The sequence below is a fragment of the Pteropus vampyrus genome, unplaced genomic scaffold (genome assembly GCF_000151845.1).
Source record: "Pteropus vampyrus isolate Shadow unplaced genomic scaffold, Pvam_2.0 Scaffold6, whole genome shotgun sequence".
Classification (NCBI taxonomy): Eukaryota; Metazoa; Chordata; class Mammalia; order Chiroptera; family Pteropodidae; genus Pteropus; species Pteropus vampyrus.
In genome coordinates this window covers 5,215,213-5,235,026 of record NW_011888787.1, presented here as the reverse complement: position 1 = coordinate 5,235,026, position 19,814 = coordinate 5,215,213, and the positions used below count along the sequence as shown (strand labels likewise).

Here is a 19,814-nt window from a genome sequence, read left to right as displayed (position 1 = left end):
GGAGAGAGTTGTCTGCTATACTCTGATCGAAGGGAAGTGGTTATCTATGCGAAACAGGTGAAAGAGGAACGCTCTGCAGTGTCCTTCCTGTACGTGATGACCGATAAACCTCAGGGACACACGAGAGAAATGGGTGAGGACAGAGATGTCATTGAATGAAAACTCCAGGCTGTGACGGGGTGGGAAGACACAAAGCAGTAATTAACAACATAATTTTTAAAATGATGATGTAATTAATTAACATCCTGAGTATGTAGGGGGTGGCAGTGGCAGGTAGCGGGGGGGGGGGGGGGGAGGGTGGGCGTCTTTCAGCCCAGAAACACTGCTAAATAAAGGAGAAGGGAACTCGGCATTAAAAAAAAAAATCTACATGCCAAAGGCCTGATTATCAAGACTTCAGCAAAGCTCACAAGATCAACCCAAGAGGTTTCTCGTGGCAGAGGAAGCTGACGAATGAATCAACCTGTGTTTCATTTTATTCGGGAGCTTGTAATTCATTTTATTCTCATGTGTGGGGGAGAGCTATTGGGCTAGATAATGAACTTGGCAGACGTTCAGCTTTCACTCCCATCTCGGGTGAGGACTGGTCTCCCCTAAGGACTCCAAAAGCCTCCTTGGGTGGGCTCCCAGCCTGTGGAAATTCACCTGCTGACCAAGACTGCTGGAACAGGAGTGCTGTGGGAGCTGACCGGAATCTGCTCAGCAGGTGACTTTCCGAAACCTCTGCGAGGCTCACTTGTGTGAACGTGCCTGGACAGAATAGGGGCCGCAGAAAGCAGTGGCTGGGCCACGACTCACGCCGACCACAGTGAGAATGGTCATCCCGCCTGCCTGGGAGTTTGAAGATGACAGCTGGCTATGCATCCTGAGCTTGCTTCTGGAAGGACCTCTTCACACTAGTTTCTGGGCTCCTTATAACCCAGCAAACTCAACTGCCCCTTCATGGGTGCAGGACCCATAGCATCCATGATCGAGATGGCCATCTTGATGGGGTCAGTCAAGAAGTGGATGGCCTGCTGGGAGACTTGTCATGACCTCGGGGTTTTTCTTACTCTTAAGCGACTTTCCAACCACAGGACTGCCTGACTAGGAAGGCTATTGATCACAAGACGTTTGGGGAGAAAACTTACCTTTATACAGCCGCCCCTAGCCTAGGACTCAGTACAGGGTGAAGTTTGGGTTTATCTACATTTACATTTTCTATGCTAAAATTTTCTTTTGCCACAATCTCCTGTTCCCTCATGCCTAATCCAGTCATTTTTTAAGACCAGAAGGTGCTACCCAAAGTTATAACAAAAGAGAAACTTGGGAACTTGGCTTAAAATGAGGGTCACTTTATTGAGTTGCGGCTCCTAAAGCATGTGACACATATAAAGAAGAAGACATGGGCTGTGTGAAGAGCATTGACGTCCTTGACCTTCCATTGCAGGAATTGGGTCTTCAGCACACTTGCCTCTTCCAAGTCACACACACGGCTCTGGAAATTGGTGTTGTCTAGACACAACTTGAAGTGGAATCTCACCTCCATGCAGTTACCAGGGCTGTGCAGATGGCATTGAGCAAGTCGACCTAGCTACAGGGGGTTGGTGGGAAGGCCACTGTTAACGCAACAGAAAAGTACTCTTACATTACGGAATAGTTTAAACTTTTTTTTTTTCCTAAACTAAATTTGGCCTAAGGTAGAAATCTAAAGGAGGAAAAAAAAACCTTCATTACCACTGAAACAAACAAACAAACAAACAAACACTGAAGTACTTAGTCATTTATAGAACTAAAGTTTAAGGTGAATACTGTCCCAGAGTCAAGGGGCTGAAATAGGTTTACGATGACTTGGTTTCAATCCAGAAGATGCTCTTCATATAACGATGGACTCTACCTATTGCAAAACTCCTCATTCAGAAAAGAACATTTTACCTAGATTTTTCTTTGATCTGCATAAACGGCTGCTTGATATTTCATAGAATTATAAAGCCACGTATAATGCAGAAATCGTTCTGGAACACGTGTACCTCCTTTTCTTTACAATGAAGGTTACTTTCGAGAACAAAGGTCCTGTTTTCAAACAAATGTGGTCATTACCTGTGGGGCGCAAGGACACACGGCACATTTGGTTTCAGCAGAACCATCCCTACAGAAAGTGACCACGTTCTCACGAGGAACCAAGACATTTCCACACCATGAAGGAAGGCGGTGGGGGAGGGGAGCAAGGAGCCCCGCATGAGCAGCTGAGTGTCCAGACACCGCAGGACACGCACGAGTTCAGCGTGGGGCCAGGAGCCCCCATCTCGGCTTATGTCACATCCGCGAAGAGCTTCGAAGAGTCGTCCTCAGCCTTGTCGAGGCGCTGACTGGTCCGCATCATTCCTGCAGGCCGCCGAGAAAGCAGCACAGATCCACCACTTCCTTCTCCTCCAGGGGAGTGGAGCTCGGTGGATTGATTTCAGAAATTCAAACCATCTTCCCCCATAAGACAACTATTTTACATTGATTTTGCGGAACCGGCTTCTGGGCTCTCCACGCTCGTGTTTTTCCCCGACTTTCTTCTTCTTTTCTTGACAGCGGATCCATAAAAAGCGAAAACCACAAAAAACATCACCTTGGGAGACAGGGAAGACGAAGACAGATCGGACCACACGACAAGTGTCTCGGCCTCGGCCTACGTGGGAGCAGGGAAGACCGCGGCGAGCGATGTCTGCTCCGCCGCCGCCGCCGCTCAGCACTGTGTCTAGACAGCTGGACAAGTGCGGAAAGAACGGGGCTGAGTCCCGTCCGTGTCGCTCGGCCGCGCAGCTCATGGTGTCGGAGGTGGCTTCGGAGAGGGACTCGAGCTCTCGCTGTCAAAGCTGGCAGCTCGGCCCTGCCACTGGCGGGAGGAGAAGAAGCTGGTTATTGATTGCCAAGGGAATCGACAGTTCAGCTTCCAAAACTTATCTGGCCCATGCACTGAATTTCCCTTGCCCGGCTTCTTGTAAGCTTTCTTGAATTTTGCTGTCAGCCATGCAAAAACATAAGGAAAATAGCTTCAGGGCTCTTAGCTGGGAATATCTGACTTTTAAAGAAGACCTATTGCACAGAAAACTGAAGCTTTCTTCCGAGTGTGTGTGTGTGTGTGTGTGTGTGTGTGTGTGTGTGTGTGTGCAGTGACTGGGCCATTTCTGAGTGCTTCAGCCATTTTTCACACTGAAAATCGGATTACGTTAGCAGCGAAAGAGGCAGTCTGCAGGGTATGCCCTTACTGCCAAGAGCCCACAATCATGAATTATTAGCACTTTGTCTGGGAGCCGTTAGTATAGCTGAAAACCTGACACTGCGTTAGCTCTAGGTTCTCTTCTTCAGCTCTTCAGTCTGAATGCTCCGAGGGGCGTGCGCCTGGTGCGGGTGATAGCAGCCCCCTTTGGGCGCCCCCACCCTCCTCCTCAGTTCTCATCTCAGGTTGCCTCTCACAGTCTGACCCTAAACCCTTCCATGAAAGTGGGTGATGTAATGAGTCGGGATGGAGCGAAGGGGAGGGCTGAGGACGGACAGACCCAGGCTCGAACCGTTCGGTCCTTCTTTAAGCTGGTCAGTCATGGACAGAGCAGTGTTTTCTGGGCAAGGAGCTGACCCTGTGAATATGCTTGACTTCTCTGGGGCTTGTGACTTCAAAGCGAGTCAGCGTCCACGGCTCACTCCATCCTTTTCGTGAGCTGAGGAGACCCAATATTCTCCTAGGTTCCCCAAAAATAAGGCTCCAGAGATAGAGAGAGAGGTTAGGGAGGGGTCAAGATAGCCTTTCTGAACCTGAAGTTCAGTCCCCTCCCTGCTTCTCGTGAGCTTCGGGGGTCTCCTCGTGGAGCGATGGGGCAGAGCAGACGCTGCACCTCGCTTTTGTGTATGTATCGGGGCGGGATGGGGAAGGACACAGTTGTCCTCCCAGCACAGCTATTTCTAGACAAAGCCAAGCCAGCTAAGGAACAGCCCACGTGCCATCCAACGTCTCCTGTGGAGCGATGGGAAAATCATGACGCTGAGGACAGACCCAGACCTGCCGAACGCCTCATGCTCCCGGCTCTGAAGAAAGTGTGTATCATCCTCCCCCAGGCTTAGTTCAGGGCCCCTTAGTGCTCCCTGTCCTGGCCAACCCGCAGATCTTCACAACTAACCAGAGGCTGGACAATCGGGTACTGACAACTACGATCACATGACCTAAGCCTGAGCAATCTTAGCGTGGCAGACCTGGAGGCAGGCCTGGGGGACCATCTAGTCGAAGTCTCTTGCTATTGCAGATGAGCAAACGGAGACACGAGACGTCAAGACGCACTGGCTGGGGGCGGGGCCAGGATCCAAAACCAGGTCTCCTCACTCCCTACTCAGTGCTCCTTCTGAGCCGCCTGCTGCCATCTTGGCATCTGGCCACACCAGGGGAAGAACGGGACATGAGTGTAATAAGAAACCTAACCTCTTCGGGTCCACACCAGGTACTTACTCCTAACTCCGGTGGTAGTCTCTCTGCTTGCGGCATCCGCGTGAATGCAATCACAACCGAGGGTTTCCCTGGTGAAATAGTTTACACAGATAAATGCCTGGTTGTTGAGCCCATTTTGACTTCTGACTCAAGCGTTTCTTAACCAGAAGGTGACATACCACGATTTGCTTTCATTCACCAGACCTTCGTTTTAGAAGTCCTACTTTTTCTGTTACAACCTTTAACGTTGGTAAAAGGTACGTTATAATTACTGGCTTCTCCCCTGGGTTAGCCTGCCTCTTAAACAACCTGATTGATAGGTCCATTCAGGGGAGAAAAAACGAAATAGCTACCCAGGGTACCTGTCTTTCTTATATAACAGCCCAAAGAGAAGGCACATGGAGCATAATTGTTGATCCAGGACAAATGAAGAAGGCACACAGGCTCCTCTGCCAACCCGGATTTTTCCTATGAAGCTAAACACAGGGAGGAGAAGGGGTCCATGGACAGCGGGAAGGGGAATGATCCCACGAGGCTTATCACATGGCTCTGACACAGCAGAGAACCGGCCCGGCACACAGGAAGGTGATCGTTCAGGGGTGGCTGCGTTCCAGTAAGACCTTTTATTGTTCTGAAATGGGTCCCATGCCAACAGAGATCTGAAATCTCTGGCAGATGATCCGAATTTGGCCGAGCCGGAGAAGGTTGCTGGCCAGCCTGGGCTTTGTGTGTGGTGACAGTGATGACCCCGCGGCATTGGGACGCAGCACTGAACGCAGCCGCTGCCAGAGAAGGAGGCTCGCTGTGGCTTAATCAATGTGTATTCATGGGAAAAAAATCCCAGCAGGGAAAAATACCTTTCAGTTAATTCGTTCCCCTCGACCTTATTTAAAACCCCCAAACAAGCGAGCAAGTATGGTGCCCTCTGTTCTCATTAATGAAAAAGAAACGATCACAGCGCTTGAAACTCTTCTAAGAAAAATGCGATCCAAATGCGGAGTGTGTGCAAATATGACAGACGGCTTTTACCCTCCCGGGAGCTGGAGAGCGAGATTTCTCCCCATGTTCCACAAAGAGGAGAAACAAACCACGGGAGCAAGACTCTCGCTCGAGGTCCAGAGCAGGACCCAAAATAAGGCAGGGCGTGAGCTCCGAGGATGACCGAGAGGGATGCACAAACACAATGCGTCTCATGAACGCAAAGAACTTTTCCTTAATATCAGCCCGGCGGGTTTTTGATGCGGGCTTATAAAGGTGCTTAAACTGCGGGTGCTCAGGGTGTGGATACAAATTTTACATGGGTTTGAACCGATGAGATCCTGAATTGCCAAGACGGACGTCATTTTTGGCTTCTTCGTACAGAGATGATCAGCTGAGCAGAAAGTGGTCGGATCGTGAGTGGGGGAGGGGCAGTCCTGGGAGACTGGTGTTCCGAGTCAAGAAAAAAGTAAACCCGAAGGATGTAAATCAATTTATTTCTCTTTTCGTTTTCTATATACTGTTACTTTCCCTTTACTGCCTCATCAAATATTCATTTTCAAAGGCTTGATTCTACTTTATCTTTCTTTTGTAGTCTGGACTAGTGAGTTGGACTCACTAAAGAAATAGGATTTGGAATCAATTATTTGGCTTAATTAGCTTGTATTCATCACGAAAGAGAGTGATTCTGGGGCCAAGTCCTAACATCTCCGTGCTACCTGCACCCGCCCCCAACCCCAGCTGCTGCTGATCGCTTCCTTCCAGTTTGCGTGGACAGCCCAGCCTGGTAACTGTGATGGGTTGTCGCAGACTCAAGATCAGAAAGGGGGTACAAGATGTTGGCTCCCCGACTCAGTCGGATCAGAGTTGCCTGGAAAAGCAGACATGAGAGGCGCCTACACCCTCATTTCACCAACCGGGAAAATGAATACCCGAGTAGGACGGTGAGTGGTCTCTGCCTTGCTGTCCTCACTGGCCTCAAGGGCTGCAGGCAGGAGCTGTGCAGAGCACGCACCTACCTGGGGACGTAAATCACATAGCCCGGCTCCCCTGAGGCCTCCCCCTCCCGCAGGATTCCACGTGTCCAGTCCCCTCAGCTCCCAGTCTCCCTTGAGACACCTCACGCTGCTGCAGACAGGTGAAAACGGGCCTGTCCACCCCGAGAAAGAAAGGGAGCCGGCAGGTCCTCTGGTTTGCTGCCCACACCTTTTTTGTATCACCGAGTATGGGGACGGGATTACTCTGTTTTTAAGGTGATTCTGCTTTTGAGCTCAGGGGCCAGGTGGTGAAAGGGATTAAGCTTTATTTTTTATTAGATTTTCCAATTTTATACACCTCTCTAGACTGCTACTCTTGAAGCCTGTTAAGATGATCACCTGGCTTTCTAGGATATGGATTGGGGTATGAGATATTCAAATTGAGGCTTAAAGCATGCATGGCCACCCACCCACCCCCACGTCCCGACACGTGTGAGAAAAAGCAGGCCTGGGGGCCACCCCGGTGCCAAGACAGGATCTTAGACTGGTGGAGTCCGGTAGAGGTGGAGCAGACTGGAAATGTCTCTGGAGGGGACATTTTCCTTATGGCTGAGAAATGACTGGCTCAAGGTTATACGGCAAGTTGGGAGGGGCTGAGGTTGGAGCAAGACCCTCGGGACTCCCCAGACAGTGCACTGTCCGTTCTCTCTCTGTTAGAACCCGGCCAGAAAGTGTGACACCGTGAGGCCCAGCTCTCCCCTCCGACAATGGTGAGAACCAGCACTCAGGAAAGCGGGCTCTGTTCTCGGGCCAGCTCCCTCCAGGCAGTGCAAACTGCCCTCCACTGTCTGACCGGAGCCTCCGGGAACTTTCTGCTCTGACAGGGGTAGAATTTCTTGCCGAGTTCTGATCTCACCCCCTTGGGCCTTTCTCCCCCAGGACTGACTTGGCCCCGAACCTGGCGAAAGCTCCAGGCCTGGTCCCATGGGCTGCTGGGAAGGCCTCCAGGTGTTTCTTTTCCATTTAGAACTCAGTGTTGCTTTTGAGATGCTCAGCATCAGAGGCCTTTTGCCAGGCAGCTCCCCACCATTTTCCTTCCTTTCCTCTCTGCCTGTTACACTGGGGGAGAAGCGCCCAGCCCCCACGCCCCGCAGGAGGGGCCCACAAAGGCGAGGCCTCGCAGCAGCCGCCTGCCATTCTCCAGTGCGTGGCCATGCAGCAGACATGCTGGGGCCAGGCGCGCCCTCACCCACCTCTTTGAAGGATTTCTTTACCTCCACCAAGGAGTGCCAGTGCGCAATGGGCTTCCGCGGGTACGCCAGCATCTCGTTCCAGTGGTCCCTGCCCAGGCCGTCGGCGCTGATCCCCACGCGGCAGACTCCTATGATCTCGTTGTGGCCCACTCTGAGGGAGAGACAAAGGGCCCGCCCGGCGTTGGGGACCAGACATGCTCTCGGAAAGGGGGGCCCCGGGGTCTGGGACTCTGCCCTGCAGAATGCCGAGCTCTGAAGGGCCGCGGGGTGCCAGCGGCAGTGACGCTTTGCCCAGCCTCCTCGGGTGGACAGTGGACACGGGCAGATGAGCGTGAGGTGGTAAACGCATTTGAAGTCTCAGGAAATGGTGGGTAGATGGCCTGACTTTGGGGAGTTGGAGGGTTTCGGTCCCTTCCCTTGTCTGACTCGGCTCGCATGCCACACCTGCGCTATAGACACAGCATTTGGAAATAAAGCAGCCCGCTCTGAGCGCCATTTCTCCACACCCCCGGCCACTGGGATGTGATTTACTCACGCAGCAAGAACATCAATCATCCCTCAGCTATGTTCACCGAGCACCTACTATGCCCGAGAACTTGTGCTACAATTCCTGGATTGAGACTTTACTGCATGGTTTCTTTCTCCTTCGGCCAAAGTGACAAGTGCAGAGAGGAGCCGTAGTGGCTAGAGCAGTCAGAAAATATTTTTGAGCCAGACTTGAAAGAAGAGCAGGATTTGGATAAGTGGAAGACAAGAAAGATGTCTCCAAAAGGAGAAATCAACGATGGGCATGCAGGTTCCAGATTACGGAGAGCCTTTTGAGTCCAGGGGAAGATCCTGGACAACAAGAGACATCGATGGTTCTTGAGAAGGGCAGATCCAGGAGGAAAGTGGTCTTTGATTAGGAAGGCGTGCCTTTAACCTGCTGGCTGGGTTGAGGCAGGGAGTGACGGAGGCAGGAGTCGGCGGGAGCCTGCACAGCCAACCCCGAGCAGGAGTGGTAGCAGCAGCAGAATGGGGAGGACAGGGAGGCATTTTAAAGTAGGGGTCCCCAACCCCCGGGCTGTGGACCGGTACTGGTCAGTGGCCTGTTAGGACCCGGGCCGCACAGCAGAAGGTGAGTAGCTGACTAGGAGCGAAGCTTTGTCTGTATTTGCAGCCGCTCCCCAGCGCCAGCATCACCGCCTCGACTCTACCTCAGATCATCAAGCACTAGATTCCCATAGGTGCACCGGTCCCTGGTGCCAGAAAGGTTGGGGAGCAATGTTAAAGGACAGATGATAGGACTTGGTGCCATATGGAGGAATGGGAACAGTCAGGGGTGAACTCAGGGGAACTGATGGGCGGAGCTGCCTGATGGAATCGGCACTGAGAAGCGAAGCTTGAACTTCTGCCTGAGGGAACCTGTGCTCTCCAACTCCTGCACGCTTCTCGGGTGGAGTCAGATTTGAGGCCACGGGGCACCTGAGCCATGAACCACAAGGTCGGAGGTCAGGGAGCCCTGTGCTGCATTGGGGGGGGGGGCGGTTGGGGGCAGGAAATCGTGTACCCACCGGTCATAATCCATAACGGAGATGAGCAGGCTGACTTGATCCATGTTCTCCGGGGGAATGTCAAAGATGATGGCCTCATTGTAGACGGGATTGAGCGTGTTCTTCTTTATGGTGGTTTTCTTCTTCTTCAGCCTGCGCCCGTCACAAAGCAGCGACACTTTGACGTATGGATCTGTGCCGATGGCAAGGGAAAAGAGTGTATTAAACAGATGTCCTCGAACGTCATTAGCAACAGAGGGACAGAAGCCCTAGAACTACTGTTGCTCATCAGATGGTACCGGTGGGTTGTTAAAATAATTAAACCACCTTGTATTTATGCAGCACACCTGTCTCTGAGGACACCCTGTGCTTAATAACAGAGTCTTTAGCAACCTCAGGGTCCTTGGGAGAGCGCTTAACGGACTTGCACTAATGGGGAAGCTGGCCCCAAATCAGACAGGACGCCGTCCATGCCCTAAATCTCAGCTCCACGATGGCCGGCTGGCTTCAAAGGGCGGTGAAGCTGAGCAGAGGCACTCTATTCCTTCCACCTCCTTGGAGTCTTTTTCTCCGGGGGGTTTGTCAGCATTATTAACCAAAAGATGTGGGGTAAAAATAGAATTCAATGACACCCAAGGAGTAGCAACATGTCAGAGTAAATGAACGGTGACAGTCACAGTGACAATCACAATGCTGTTCGTGTCCTCCCCACCGGACAAAAGGATTATGGGTCCCGTTGTCCCAACAAGCTAATTTGCATCTGGCTTCCCAAAGGGGAGCAGTGGCCCTGCCCTCTGACGCCCTGGGAGCCATTTCCTGCCCACTTCCGGGCAGTGGCGGAGGAGGGCGCTAGGGCCTGGGGCAGTGAGCCAGGCGGCTCCTCACACAGGGCGGCCAGTTGATTTTTCATTTCTCAGTGGGGTCTTGGATTCTCTCCATCCCGCGAGAAGACAGCTTTTTACCGGACACCTCAGGCCTCCCACTTTCGTTTCTTCTTTAGTTCTCTGAATGGGTATTTTTCATGGTCATCTTTCTACCCTGGAATTTTCTACTCATCCAAGTGAAGTGACATCTATTGTATCTCATAGCACAGGTGTCTCGGTCACCATCGTAATTGTTATTTATGCCGCACAGCTCAAGAAGTGGGAGGGCGAGTCACAGGTAATAACAGCTTTTGAGACGCTGATGTGCTGAGACACCTTCTTGCCCAGAAGCCAGGGATCATGTGACTCTGTCAAGAGGTGGGGGCCAAGCAGCCCCTCCCGGGCTCCTCGATGCATAGGCGTGTGGTGCATCGCCCGGGCACCCCAGCACCCAGCAGGCCCTCCTGCTTCCTGGGCATTGTTCGGGTGTCAGCCGAGGCACACAGCTGCAGGGGAGCTAGAGAGAACTGTGACACCTATCAGAAACTCCAAGCCTTAAAGGGATTTCGTAGACACCCAAATGAGCCACTGACTAACCAGTGTGACAGTGACATCTGTGCCTTAACCATGGGGACACTGGGTTTATGGGTTTGGGAGACCGTTTGGGAGGTGTTTAATCAACCAGCTGTCCCTGACGACCCATTCGAAAGGGCCGTCCCTCAGGAGGACTTTCAGTAAAAGGGAAGGAAGCAGTCAGAACCGCTGTGGGACAGCCTTCTGCTTCTGCAGGCTCCATTTCCTGGGGATACACGCGGGACAGAGTTCAGGCCAAGCAGAGCAGCGGAAAGAGTTCCCAGGCCTGTGTCTTCAGCCTAGCAACGTCGAAGTTCCTAAAGGGCATACACTGCTTTGGAAAGTGTCTTCAGACTGAGGCTGCCTTTGTCCAGCCTCGTCCCCTGCACGCCTGTTTCCATACACTCCCACAGCAGACCACGTGGCCATGTCACTGCGCTTGGAAAAATACGGCAGAGCCACCTGTCCCGTGGCCCACTAAACAAATGCCTTATTACCGACTCGGGTATTCTCAGCCTCCTTCCCCGACTCTGTTTACCCCTGTGAGGCACATCCAACTTATAAAATCCAGTGAGTGTGCTTCCCTTGCAGGAACCAGTGATCTTGCCAGCACCTAAGAGGCTAAGCGGAGAGAGATGCTGTCCCCTGGGGTTCTCCGAGCCACAACTGTGCGGCTTCTGGTGCAATGCTGGCTCCAGACAGCCTCCGAGGTCCTGTCCTCTCTAATAGCCTATGCCATCTGTGCAGCTAAGGGTGGGGGCAGCGTATTTCGGTCGCATTGTCCTGAGAGTGATTCAGCATTTAGTATGTGCCAGGCACTGTGCTAAGAGAGTTACTTCACACCAACTTTATAAAATGTTTATCATCATCATCCCCATTTTCTAGATGCGGAAATCGAGGTTTAGAGAGAGAGAGACATTCGCCCAAGATTTGCACCCTCGTCTGACTTTAAAGCTCACATTTTAACCATGAAACTCAAAGCGGTACAGACCACACGTGGCAGAGGTGGGTGGGTCTACTTGCTTACCACCCCATCGTGGCATACTGATCCTTATTATTATTTTGCATGACTTCCATTGTCATGGTTCCAGTAAGTAGGCTCAGAGAATTGATTCACGGCCAGTTTAGATCAGGGAGAATAGAGAGATCCTTGGTTTTAGAAGTCAATGCTATATCAGTCAAGAACAGACAATGAATAAGCTCTATGCCCTCTCTAGTTTCGTCCAACATCAGAGCAATCTGGGCTAAAGGCATCCTCGAACCCACCCTCAAACACAGGAGATGTAGTCTGAGAGACCCTTGGCCTGTACGCGCACAACGCATCACCCTGACGAGGTTGCTTATGCTGGGAATTCATTCCTTCACTCGCTCCTTCATTCATTCTTCACTCGATACACATTTATTCCATACTTAACGTATTCTGTGCACTGTTCCAGACACTCGATTATTTCAGCGAACCAAGTGGACAGAAATCCCTGACAAAAAGACGGCCCCTGAATTTTCAGAATCAAGCTGAGATTCAGCACCAGATTCCAAACCCAGAGAGGAAAGCGGGGTGATCGTGAGAGGGAGATAAGAGCTGAGCGTGAGAAAAACCTCTGGCCCCCGACCCTCTGATGTGGAACCGCCTTGCTGAGCTCCTCGGTGGCTGTGCCACACGCTCGCTCCCCAGCACATCAAGTTCATTACGCCAGAGAAGACAGCATGGGGACTTGGGCAGCAAAATCCTATTTCTCTCAGCAGGATTGGGAGTCCTTGGTGAAATCCTTTCCCTGGCACACAGTTATTTCGATATTAAAATGAAATCTACATTGGCTGTATTTTTGGAAGAAGCTGACTTGCTGCTGTGTAAGAGCTTCACACAGGTGGCCAGATAGAGGGGGGTGCGGGAGACAGTGGGTGGTGCTCTCTAGGGGAGCTCTTGGCCTGGAGGCCAGAGCTGCAGAGGGACTGGAGCTGGAAGCAGAGGCTCCAAGGGGTTCAAAGCTGCAACAGAGACACGGTACTTCCGCAGCTCCCTGAAGCCTCGTCTGTCAAGACCTATACCTCCTCCTCTTCCAGCTGCACCAGGTTGCACCTGGGCCCAGATGTTTTCAGCTGGATGGGCTGTTTTTATGGCACCTGTGATGACACTAAGGAGTTTTCCAGGAAATGAATAATTGATGGATAAGAGGAAAAATCTTCCAGATACTTCCATCAAGTTCAGAGGCACCCTGGGAGCGCCTCTACGGTGGTAATGGGAGTCATCTCATCGGAAGAGCCCCCTGGGTGGGGGTCCGGGGAGACCAGCCCAGCTTTTTCCTACACGTGCCGCTCGCACGTGGCCGGGACCGCTCTGTGTGTCTCCTCTTCAGGAGGCTTTGCCCCATCTCACTGTCTCCGGCTAATTCGAGCCCATGGGGCAGGGAGGCTCCCGGACTCAAGCTACAGCTCTGTGATACCCAAACTCAGATGCCTTCTCCGACAACAGCCCGCAGCACTGTGGGAAAAGAGCCGGCCTCTGACGCCACGTCCAGCCTGAGGTTTCTACAGCTGCCGCCAAACAGCCCTTTCCTCAGTGGCTGGGAGAGGACTTACTTTTCCTGCGGTTCCCAGCAACTCTCCTGGGGCTCAGGCTGGGAGCCCCGCAGGAAAAACTCAAACACAAATACACTTTGCTTTTCAGTGGCTTTGCTCCCGTGACTTGGTCTGCAGGGCTGCGGTCCGCTGCGTGGACCCACAAACATTCACACGCTCAAACTTGGCATAACCCCCGGAAGTCCCGGGGCCTCGTATAAGTTGGGGAGATTTTCCTCAATCTTTTCTCCTATATATTTATTTCCATTCTCTCCCTCTAAGAGAAAGAATGATGGTAATAGCTAATATCTACTGAGTGCTTATTATGTGTCTGGCAGACTTCTAAGCATTTATATGAACTAACTGACTTATCCTTCAAGCAACCTAAGTATTTATATTTTCAGATTAGGAAACCAAAGTATTACACTGCGAGGAAGTAGCAGAGCAGGAATTTAAATCCAGGTGGTTTGCGTCCAGAGCTGATGCTCCTATTCTAAGAATGCTGATAATCCTTCCCCCTTCTCTTGTCAAATCCTAATGGCTGGGCTGCCGGCCGCTTGGGCAGGAGAGGTACCTGAATAGCCCGTGATGTCCATCGCCTTGAGGTTCCGACATTTGATCACCGTGAGGGTGAGCCTGCCCGCAGTGGGCAGGTAGCAGAGGGAGAACATGATCTCTCCCAGATCCACGCTTTCCTGCAAAGAAGAAGACAAGAGGGCAGATGAGGGGCACGCTGCTCCCCCTGAGCTGCTGCTGGGCCACTCCGGGCTGAGCGAAGGTCTGGCCTCCATGCTGGGAGTAACTGGGCATAAAAGGCAATCATAACAATGGCGCCTGTTCAGTAGGCTTTGTCCCCTCAGTAGTCCCCAGACTCCGGCCCTGGTCCTCGCCCTCCTGATCTGGCCTGATCGGCCCTGCCTGAGCCCCTTGGCTGCAGTCTCTGGACCACCAGCCCCTTTGTGGCCCAGCCCTGTTCTCCTCCTGCTCACTCTCCTCAGGCACTGGTCCCCAGAATCTCCCCGCCACCATGCCTGGCCTGCGATCATGTCAAGTGTCCACGAGAAACAAGCTGGCCATCAGGGGCACCCTCTCCCCGCAGGTCTGCTTCTGGCCCGCAGGGCAGTCCCTCCGTTTTGGCCCCTTCCTTGCCTCTCCCCAGGACGCACCTAGCACTTCGACTCCTAGGCCTCAGCGTGGGAGCAAAGGAACGGGGACCCTGCTGGGGACGTGTGGCCGATCGAGGAGACATACATGCCCCGTCCCCTGTTCGTGCCAGGTCTTGGATCTGCTTTGCCCTTTGTCCGTAAACCTGGTTCTCCTTCAGGAACGACCGGCACAGAGCACACGCTCTGCGGCCTCTCCAGCCCCCCAAAGCGTCATGGCCAGGACCCCCAATCCTAGGACGCTTCTGAGCAATGGAAAGTAGGAAAACTGGAAAGTGAGCACGTCCGTCCATCGAGTTACGTAGCAGTTAAGCTGCTTCCTCTTCCTGCCCCCCACTTGATGGAGGAGGGTGCTGTCACTGTGACACCTGCCCCCGCCTCAGGCTCTGGGGTCCGAGACACAGAGGTGTTTCCTCCCTACAGGCTCCCAGACGCAGGGTGGTGGAGGAGGAGGAGGTCAGGGTTCCAGCGGCTCTGATTTCAGACAGGGCCGTCCATTCATTCATTCATTCATTCATTCAGTCAGTCAGCGAATATTAATCATGTACCTGATATGTGCTAGGTGTTGTTCCGGGTGCTAAAGATACAGGAGAGAACAAAATAGACAAACATCCCTGCCCTCAGGGGGCTTACACTGTATTAGAGCGATGGACGAGGAAATAGGTGAATAAGTTAAGATGGTACAAAGTATGAAGGAGAAAAACGTAAGGCAGGCAAAGAACTATTCATGGGGGAGGCCACAGTTGTTGGCATTTTAGACAGGCCAACTCCAGGGAGAGAGGAGTCCAGGGTGACAGCAAGGTTTTTGTCCCTTCTCCACACAAAGAACAGTCCTAGACTGGGGACTCCTAGAGACACCTGATATTTGGTCCCATCCAGAGACGAATCCAAGACCCCCCTGCTCTCCAGAGCATGGGGTCCACGGTCCTCTTATGGGGGCACTGATACCCGCCCTTCCCCTGCCCGAGATTTGTCATTTCTTTTAGCCCGCCCCCCAATCAAATCCCAGGGGTAGCAGGAGGAGAATCCTTCCAGCTCCCCTGGAGGGGTCTGGCTGGGGTAGAGGCAACACTCCCTCCTGCACACAGAACCAACCCCGCGGCCCCACAGAGCCAGCCGAGCCCAACACCCAGGGGCTCTGCTCGGCCAGACTCTTCCTCCGGCAGCGTTTGGAGGCTCACAGCCACTCTGCGAGGCAGGGAGTACTTCCATCATGCCCTCCACGTCACAGACGAACACCTCAGTGTTTAAACTCGGGTCTAAGAGCTCTGCCCGGGCTGAGCAGCCGCTAGGAGACACGGCTGGACCTCCACTCTTACGAGGGGCCTCCTTGAACTCTGAGCATCTTCCTGCTCACCCAGGGAGCACCTCAAGGCGACCCTGGCTCCTCCGGACCTTAGACCACTATTATCCATTTGTTCATTTGTCCATCTGTTCAGATTTATGAAGAACCTGCTAGAGACGCCATGCTTTGTGGGGAGTATACAGCACCCCCTCAGCACACACACCGTCTAGTGGGGTACACCAGTTAAAGGAAGCCACCGTTGCCCTCGGGTGCATCTCCCGTCTCCGTGGTCCCCTAGGACCAGTGAGGGGGACACACAGGAAGTGGCTCTGTGACATGGGGCTGTGGGAGCCTGAACGTCCCTGTCGACAGGGATTGGGTCAGCGGTGCACCTGGGTGAAAGCTCCATCTCTGACAGGGGCCCCCAGCTCCCTTTATTTCCCTCAGGGTTCCATCCTGTCCAAAGTTAGAGAAACCCTTCCAGGCTCATTAAAGCAATAAGAACTTCCACTGTAGCAATAAGGACTTCCACTGTAGCAATAAGGACTTCCACTGTAGCAATAAGGACTTCCACTGTAGCAATAAGGACTTCCATTGTAGCATGCTTCCGCAGGCTGAGTCTTTTGCCACGTTATCTCAGGGAATTTTAACCACAGTCCTAAGAGGTAGGTGCTCTTATTACCCCTGCTGCAGACAGGAGGAAATGACTGTTTTGTGACCTTAAGTACTTGCCCAAGGTCGCATGACTGTGAGCACCCTGGTGCCAGACTTTCACAGCTCGATGCCACCCTTGGTGGCTCCCCCTGTTTGGCTTCTGGAATCAAAAGCCAAATCTTCTCAGCCCGCATTCAGCACCCTAAACAGTTGGGTCCTGCCTTGCCTCCTCGCCGCACTGATTATTTCTCTCTACTCCTCTGCTCCGACCCTACACCCTACATGGCTGGTGTATCTTTGGCTCTTTTTTGCCAGATGCCTCTTCCTCTTATCTTTGCTCGGAGATGCTGTGCATCTCGCAAGGCCCAAGGCCATGGCCCTTGCAGGCATCTCCGCCCAGGGCCCAGCCCACGAGAGAGCATCTCTCCCCCATATCCACGGCACTTTCTGCCTCTGAGCCGCTCCCAGGCGCGACCAGGCCCGCCCTCTGCTGCGGTTCCTCCCGCTGGAGTCCAGAGGCTGGAGGCCCCTGTGGGGCGGGGGCTTTGCTTCCCACCTACCTGCCCTTCTGAGGTGCCCAGTAGCATGAGAGAAGCTACAGGAATGCCCGCAGGAACGGCCGGTTACGTTTCGGCCAGGAGAACCCTGCAGGAGTGGTTCTCGGTGTCAGGGGTGTGATTGGGGCAGAGCCCAGGACGGAATCTGGAGGCTCTCGGGGGAGCGAACACAGGCTGCTGTCTCGGTTTTCCCACCATTGCCACCCTCCGGAGGCAGAGTGGAGCGCTCACAGGCTGTCTTGCTTGAGGAGCATCCAAGCCGATGTTTTGGGACTTGGGGAACCTGCCTGGGGAGATGAGGGAGACCTCGGTGTAAACAGGATCACCAGAGGCTCTAGGAACTGCCCTCAGGGTGGCTCTCTCCAGAGACAGCACCGACCCGGGAGGCCCCCTCTTTTCCGCAGGGGTTCCCTTTCTCCATAGAACTACGAAGGTGGGTGCATGCAGTGCTGAGTCTGGATCGTGGTGTGGAACCCCCCACCCCGCTCTGGTCCCTACACCCAACAGCGAACTCCAGCCTCTGTCACTGGACCCAGACAGGGAGAGGGAGTGGCCCAGGTCTCACCGTGGACCTGGAGGCAGAGAGGCCTCAGGGGCCAGGGGGCCCACAGCCTGGCCCCAGAACCTTCTGCTGTGGCTGACTGGGCCTCACTAGGCCTGATGGCAAGTTGGCTGCTCTTGGCTCAATGGATCATGGGGGCTATTGGTCCCCTCCATATGCAGGCAGCCGAGGACTGGGTTATTTGATAAAGGAAGATGAATAGGTTGATTTTGAGTAAATAGAGAGATAGGGACTAAGGAAATAGAGTGTCAGCATCTCTTGGCAACCCTCCCCCCCCCGGAAAGCCTGGCCCCCAGCTCAGGCCCCCGGTTGCCCTTGCGAGGTCCTCTCTGCCCTGTCCTCACCTCTCAGGAGGTTTCGGCCCCAGATCTCTGTGCCTTCCTAGCCTTTTATCCTCATTAGGGATGTTGGAGACTTGGGCTTTAATAAAACCAGGAGTGTGACCAGGGGCTGCAGAGCAGCCAGCACGTTATTGCTTTCATCTTCACCCGCTATCAGGGGGGCCGCCTTAGGGGCCTTGACTGGTAATGAGCTCCCAGTGCTGGAGGGGTCACTGCTGTCCAGAAAGGGGCAGAAACCCACGTGGCCCTTTCGACTCCCTAGGTTAGGAGCAAGCTAAAAGGGCTTGGAGGGGGCGGGCCTGCTGCCAGGGTTAGGACAGCCAGGATGCTGGCTCCTAAAGAAGTCTGTGCGTAACGAGCAGCCCGTCCACCTGCCATCGCTGCCCATTATAGCAGCGCTGCCCCCTGCCGCAGTGTCCAGGCGTCCGGGCAGTCGGATTCTTAAAGGCCCGTCCATCGCACAGCATCGCTCTCGCTGGCTCCCCAGCAGTCCTTCTACAACAGCTTATCAAAGCACTTCTCTCTCCCTGGTGCGCTCGGCCCTTCCTTTTGGTGGGCTGCCCAGGAAGGAGCAGAGAGCCCCAGAGGCTTCCATCCCTCTGCCACTCACTAGCTTCGAGGTCTTGGGCGTGTCATTTCATAGCTCTGGGCTTCGGTCTCTAACATGAAGGCGCTGCCCTAGCTGTTCTGTCCTTAAGGTCCTGGCCAAGCCATAAAACCAAAGATTCGCACTAGAAAAGCTGTCATCAGCCATCATCCATCGAGATGACCCGAGGATGCCTGGCCGATGTCTCTTGCCCGCCTCAAGGAATCTAGCGACTTGGATTTGAAACCCAAATGCTCTCTCATCTTTTCAGTCTCCACTGCCCCGGAGTGTTTTGATCTCCTCCCGGGCGAGTTTTCTTCCCCCTAAACAGGCCGTGTGCAGCGTCAGTGCCTCTGCATCTGTCTCGGGCGTCCAGGCCGAGCGAGGCAAGAACAATGCTTCCCCCTCTGAGAGAACACTTCGAGGCTCTTAATCACTAAGTGGCTTGTCTGAATCTCTCATCATCAGCAGAGAAACATCCGCTATACTTTCAGGAAAGCCACAGGAGACCTGCAGGGAGCTCTGAAGCCCTGGGCAGGAAGCGCTGCTAAGTTAGCCTGGGGCGGAGGGCCTGGAAGAGAGCTAGGGCGGGAGCCGGTATGGCTCCCACGGGTGAAGAAACACCCAGTGAGCAACCTCTGCGTAGGCTTGGGGCTTGGAACTGAGCGTAGCCATCAGATGTGGAGACGGGACACTCGGGGCTGGGCCGACTGCCCCGGTATGGGCCTGTGTGGCACCACGCCCTCCTCCCCACAGCCCGGGCCACGACCATAACTTTGACGTTGCCTGTGGGGATTACATGGTGGATGCCCTGGGCTCTCTCGAGGCGGGAATGGGGTCTGGTTTCACTCATGGTTATACACCTCATATCTAATTCAGTGCCTGGCTCGTAGTCAGGGCTCAGCAAACATCGGCTGATGAATGAATAGTCGAGAATACGAATTTGGGGTCAGGCCCCCTCTGGGTCAAGCTCCGACCCTGCCGTTTACGTGTGTGACATACTGAGCCTCTCGTAGTCTCGGTTTCCTGATCTGAAAAGCGGGGATCCTATCGGTACCGACCAAGATTAATAATCTGTGCAAAGCACTGAGCATAGTGCCCAGCACAGAGTAAGTGCTCAGTACAGATTAGCTGCTATTATAATTATTTCTACTATACTTAGTACTATTATAAAGAACTCATGGTCTCGGGGTAGGGGCAGGGGAGAGAGGGGCGTATGTGTAAGTAATATTGGTTGGTTTGATCAGTGCTGTAAGAGGTGTGGACGAGATGTGGAGGAGCACAGGAGGGAATAAAAACTCGGCCAGGGATTCAGGGAAGGCTTCCCAGAGGGGGTGATGTTCGATAGGATCTGGCAAGGTGAGTGGAAGGAGTCTGCTAGCTGAGAACAATAAGCAGGGGCTCAGTGGGTGCATAAAGACACAGGGCGAGAAGTGCGAGGTCCCCTGGCGGCTGGAGGGTGAGATCGCCCTGCCCCAGAGCAGCCCAGA

At 53.4% G+C, this 19,814-nt stretch overlaps 1 protein-coding gene across 13 annotated transcripts in view; it reads right to left on the bottom strand.

Annotated features, from left to right (window-relative positions):
* Window positions 1-1,323: 1,323 nt before the first annotated feature.
* The window catches only part of SYT6 (synaptotagmin 6), a 59,981-nt gene continuing 41,490 nt past the window's right edge, over window positions 1,324-19,814 (bottom strand). For 3 of the 13 annotated variants that reach the window (XM_011366765.2, XM_023535590.1, XM_023535609.1), the window contains 5 exons: window positions 13,751-13,871; window positions 9,206-9,377; window positions 7,653-7,803; window positions 4,466-4,533; window positions 1,324-2,863 (listed from right to left, as the gene is read on the bottom strand). In XM_011366765.2, the coding sequence (XP_011365067.1) occupies window positions 4,516-4,533; window positions 7,653-7,803; window positions 9,206-9,377; window positions 13,751-13,871 (462 nt within the window). In that variant the 3' untranslated portion in view covers window positions 1,324-2,863; window positions 4,466-4,515. Of the gene's footprint in view, window positions 2,989-4,465; window positions 4,534-4,823; window positions 5,860-5,903; window positions 6,319-6,856; window positions 7,804-9,205; window positions 9,378-13,750; window positions 13,872-19,814 lie in introns of those variants that run through there. The other 10 variants (XM_023535572.1, XM_023535575.1, XM_023535598.1 and 7 more) reach the window with 9 other exon arrangements.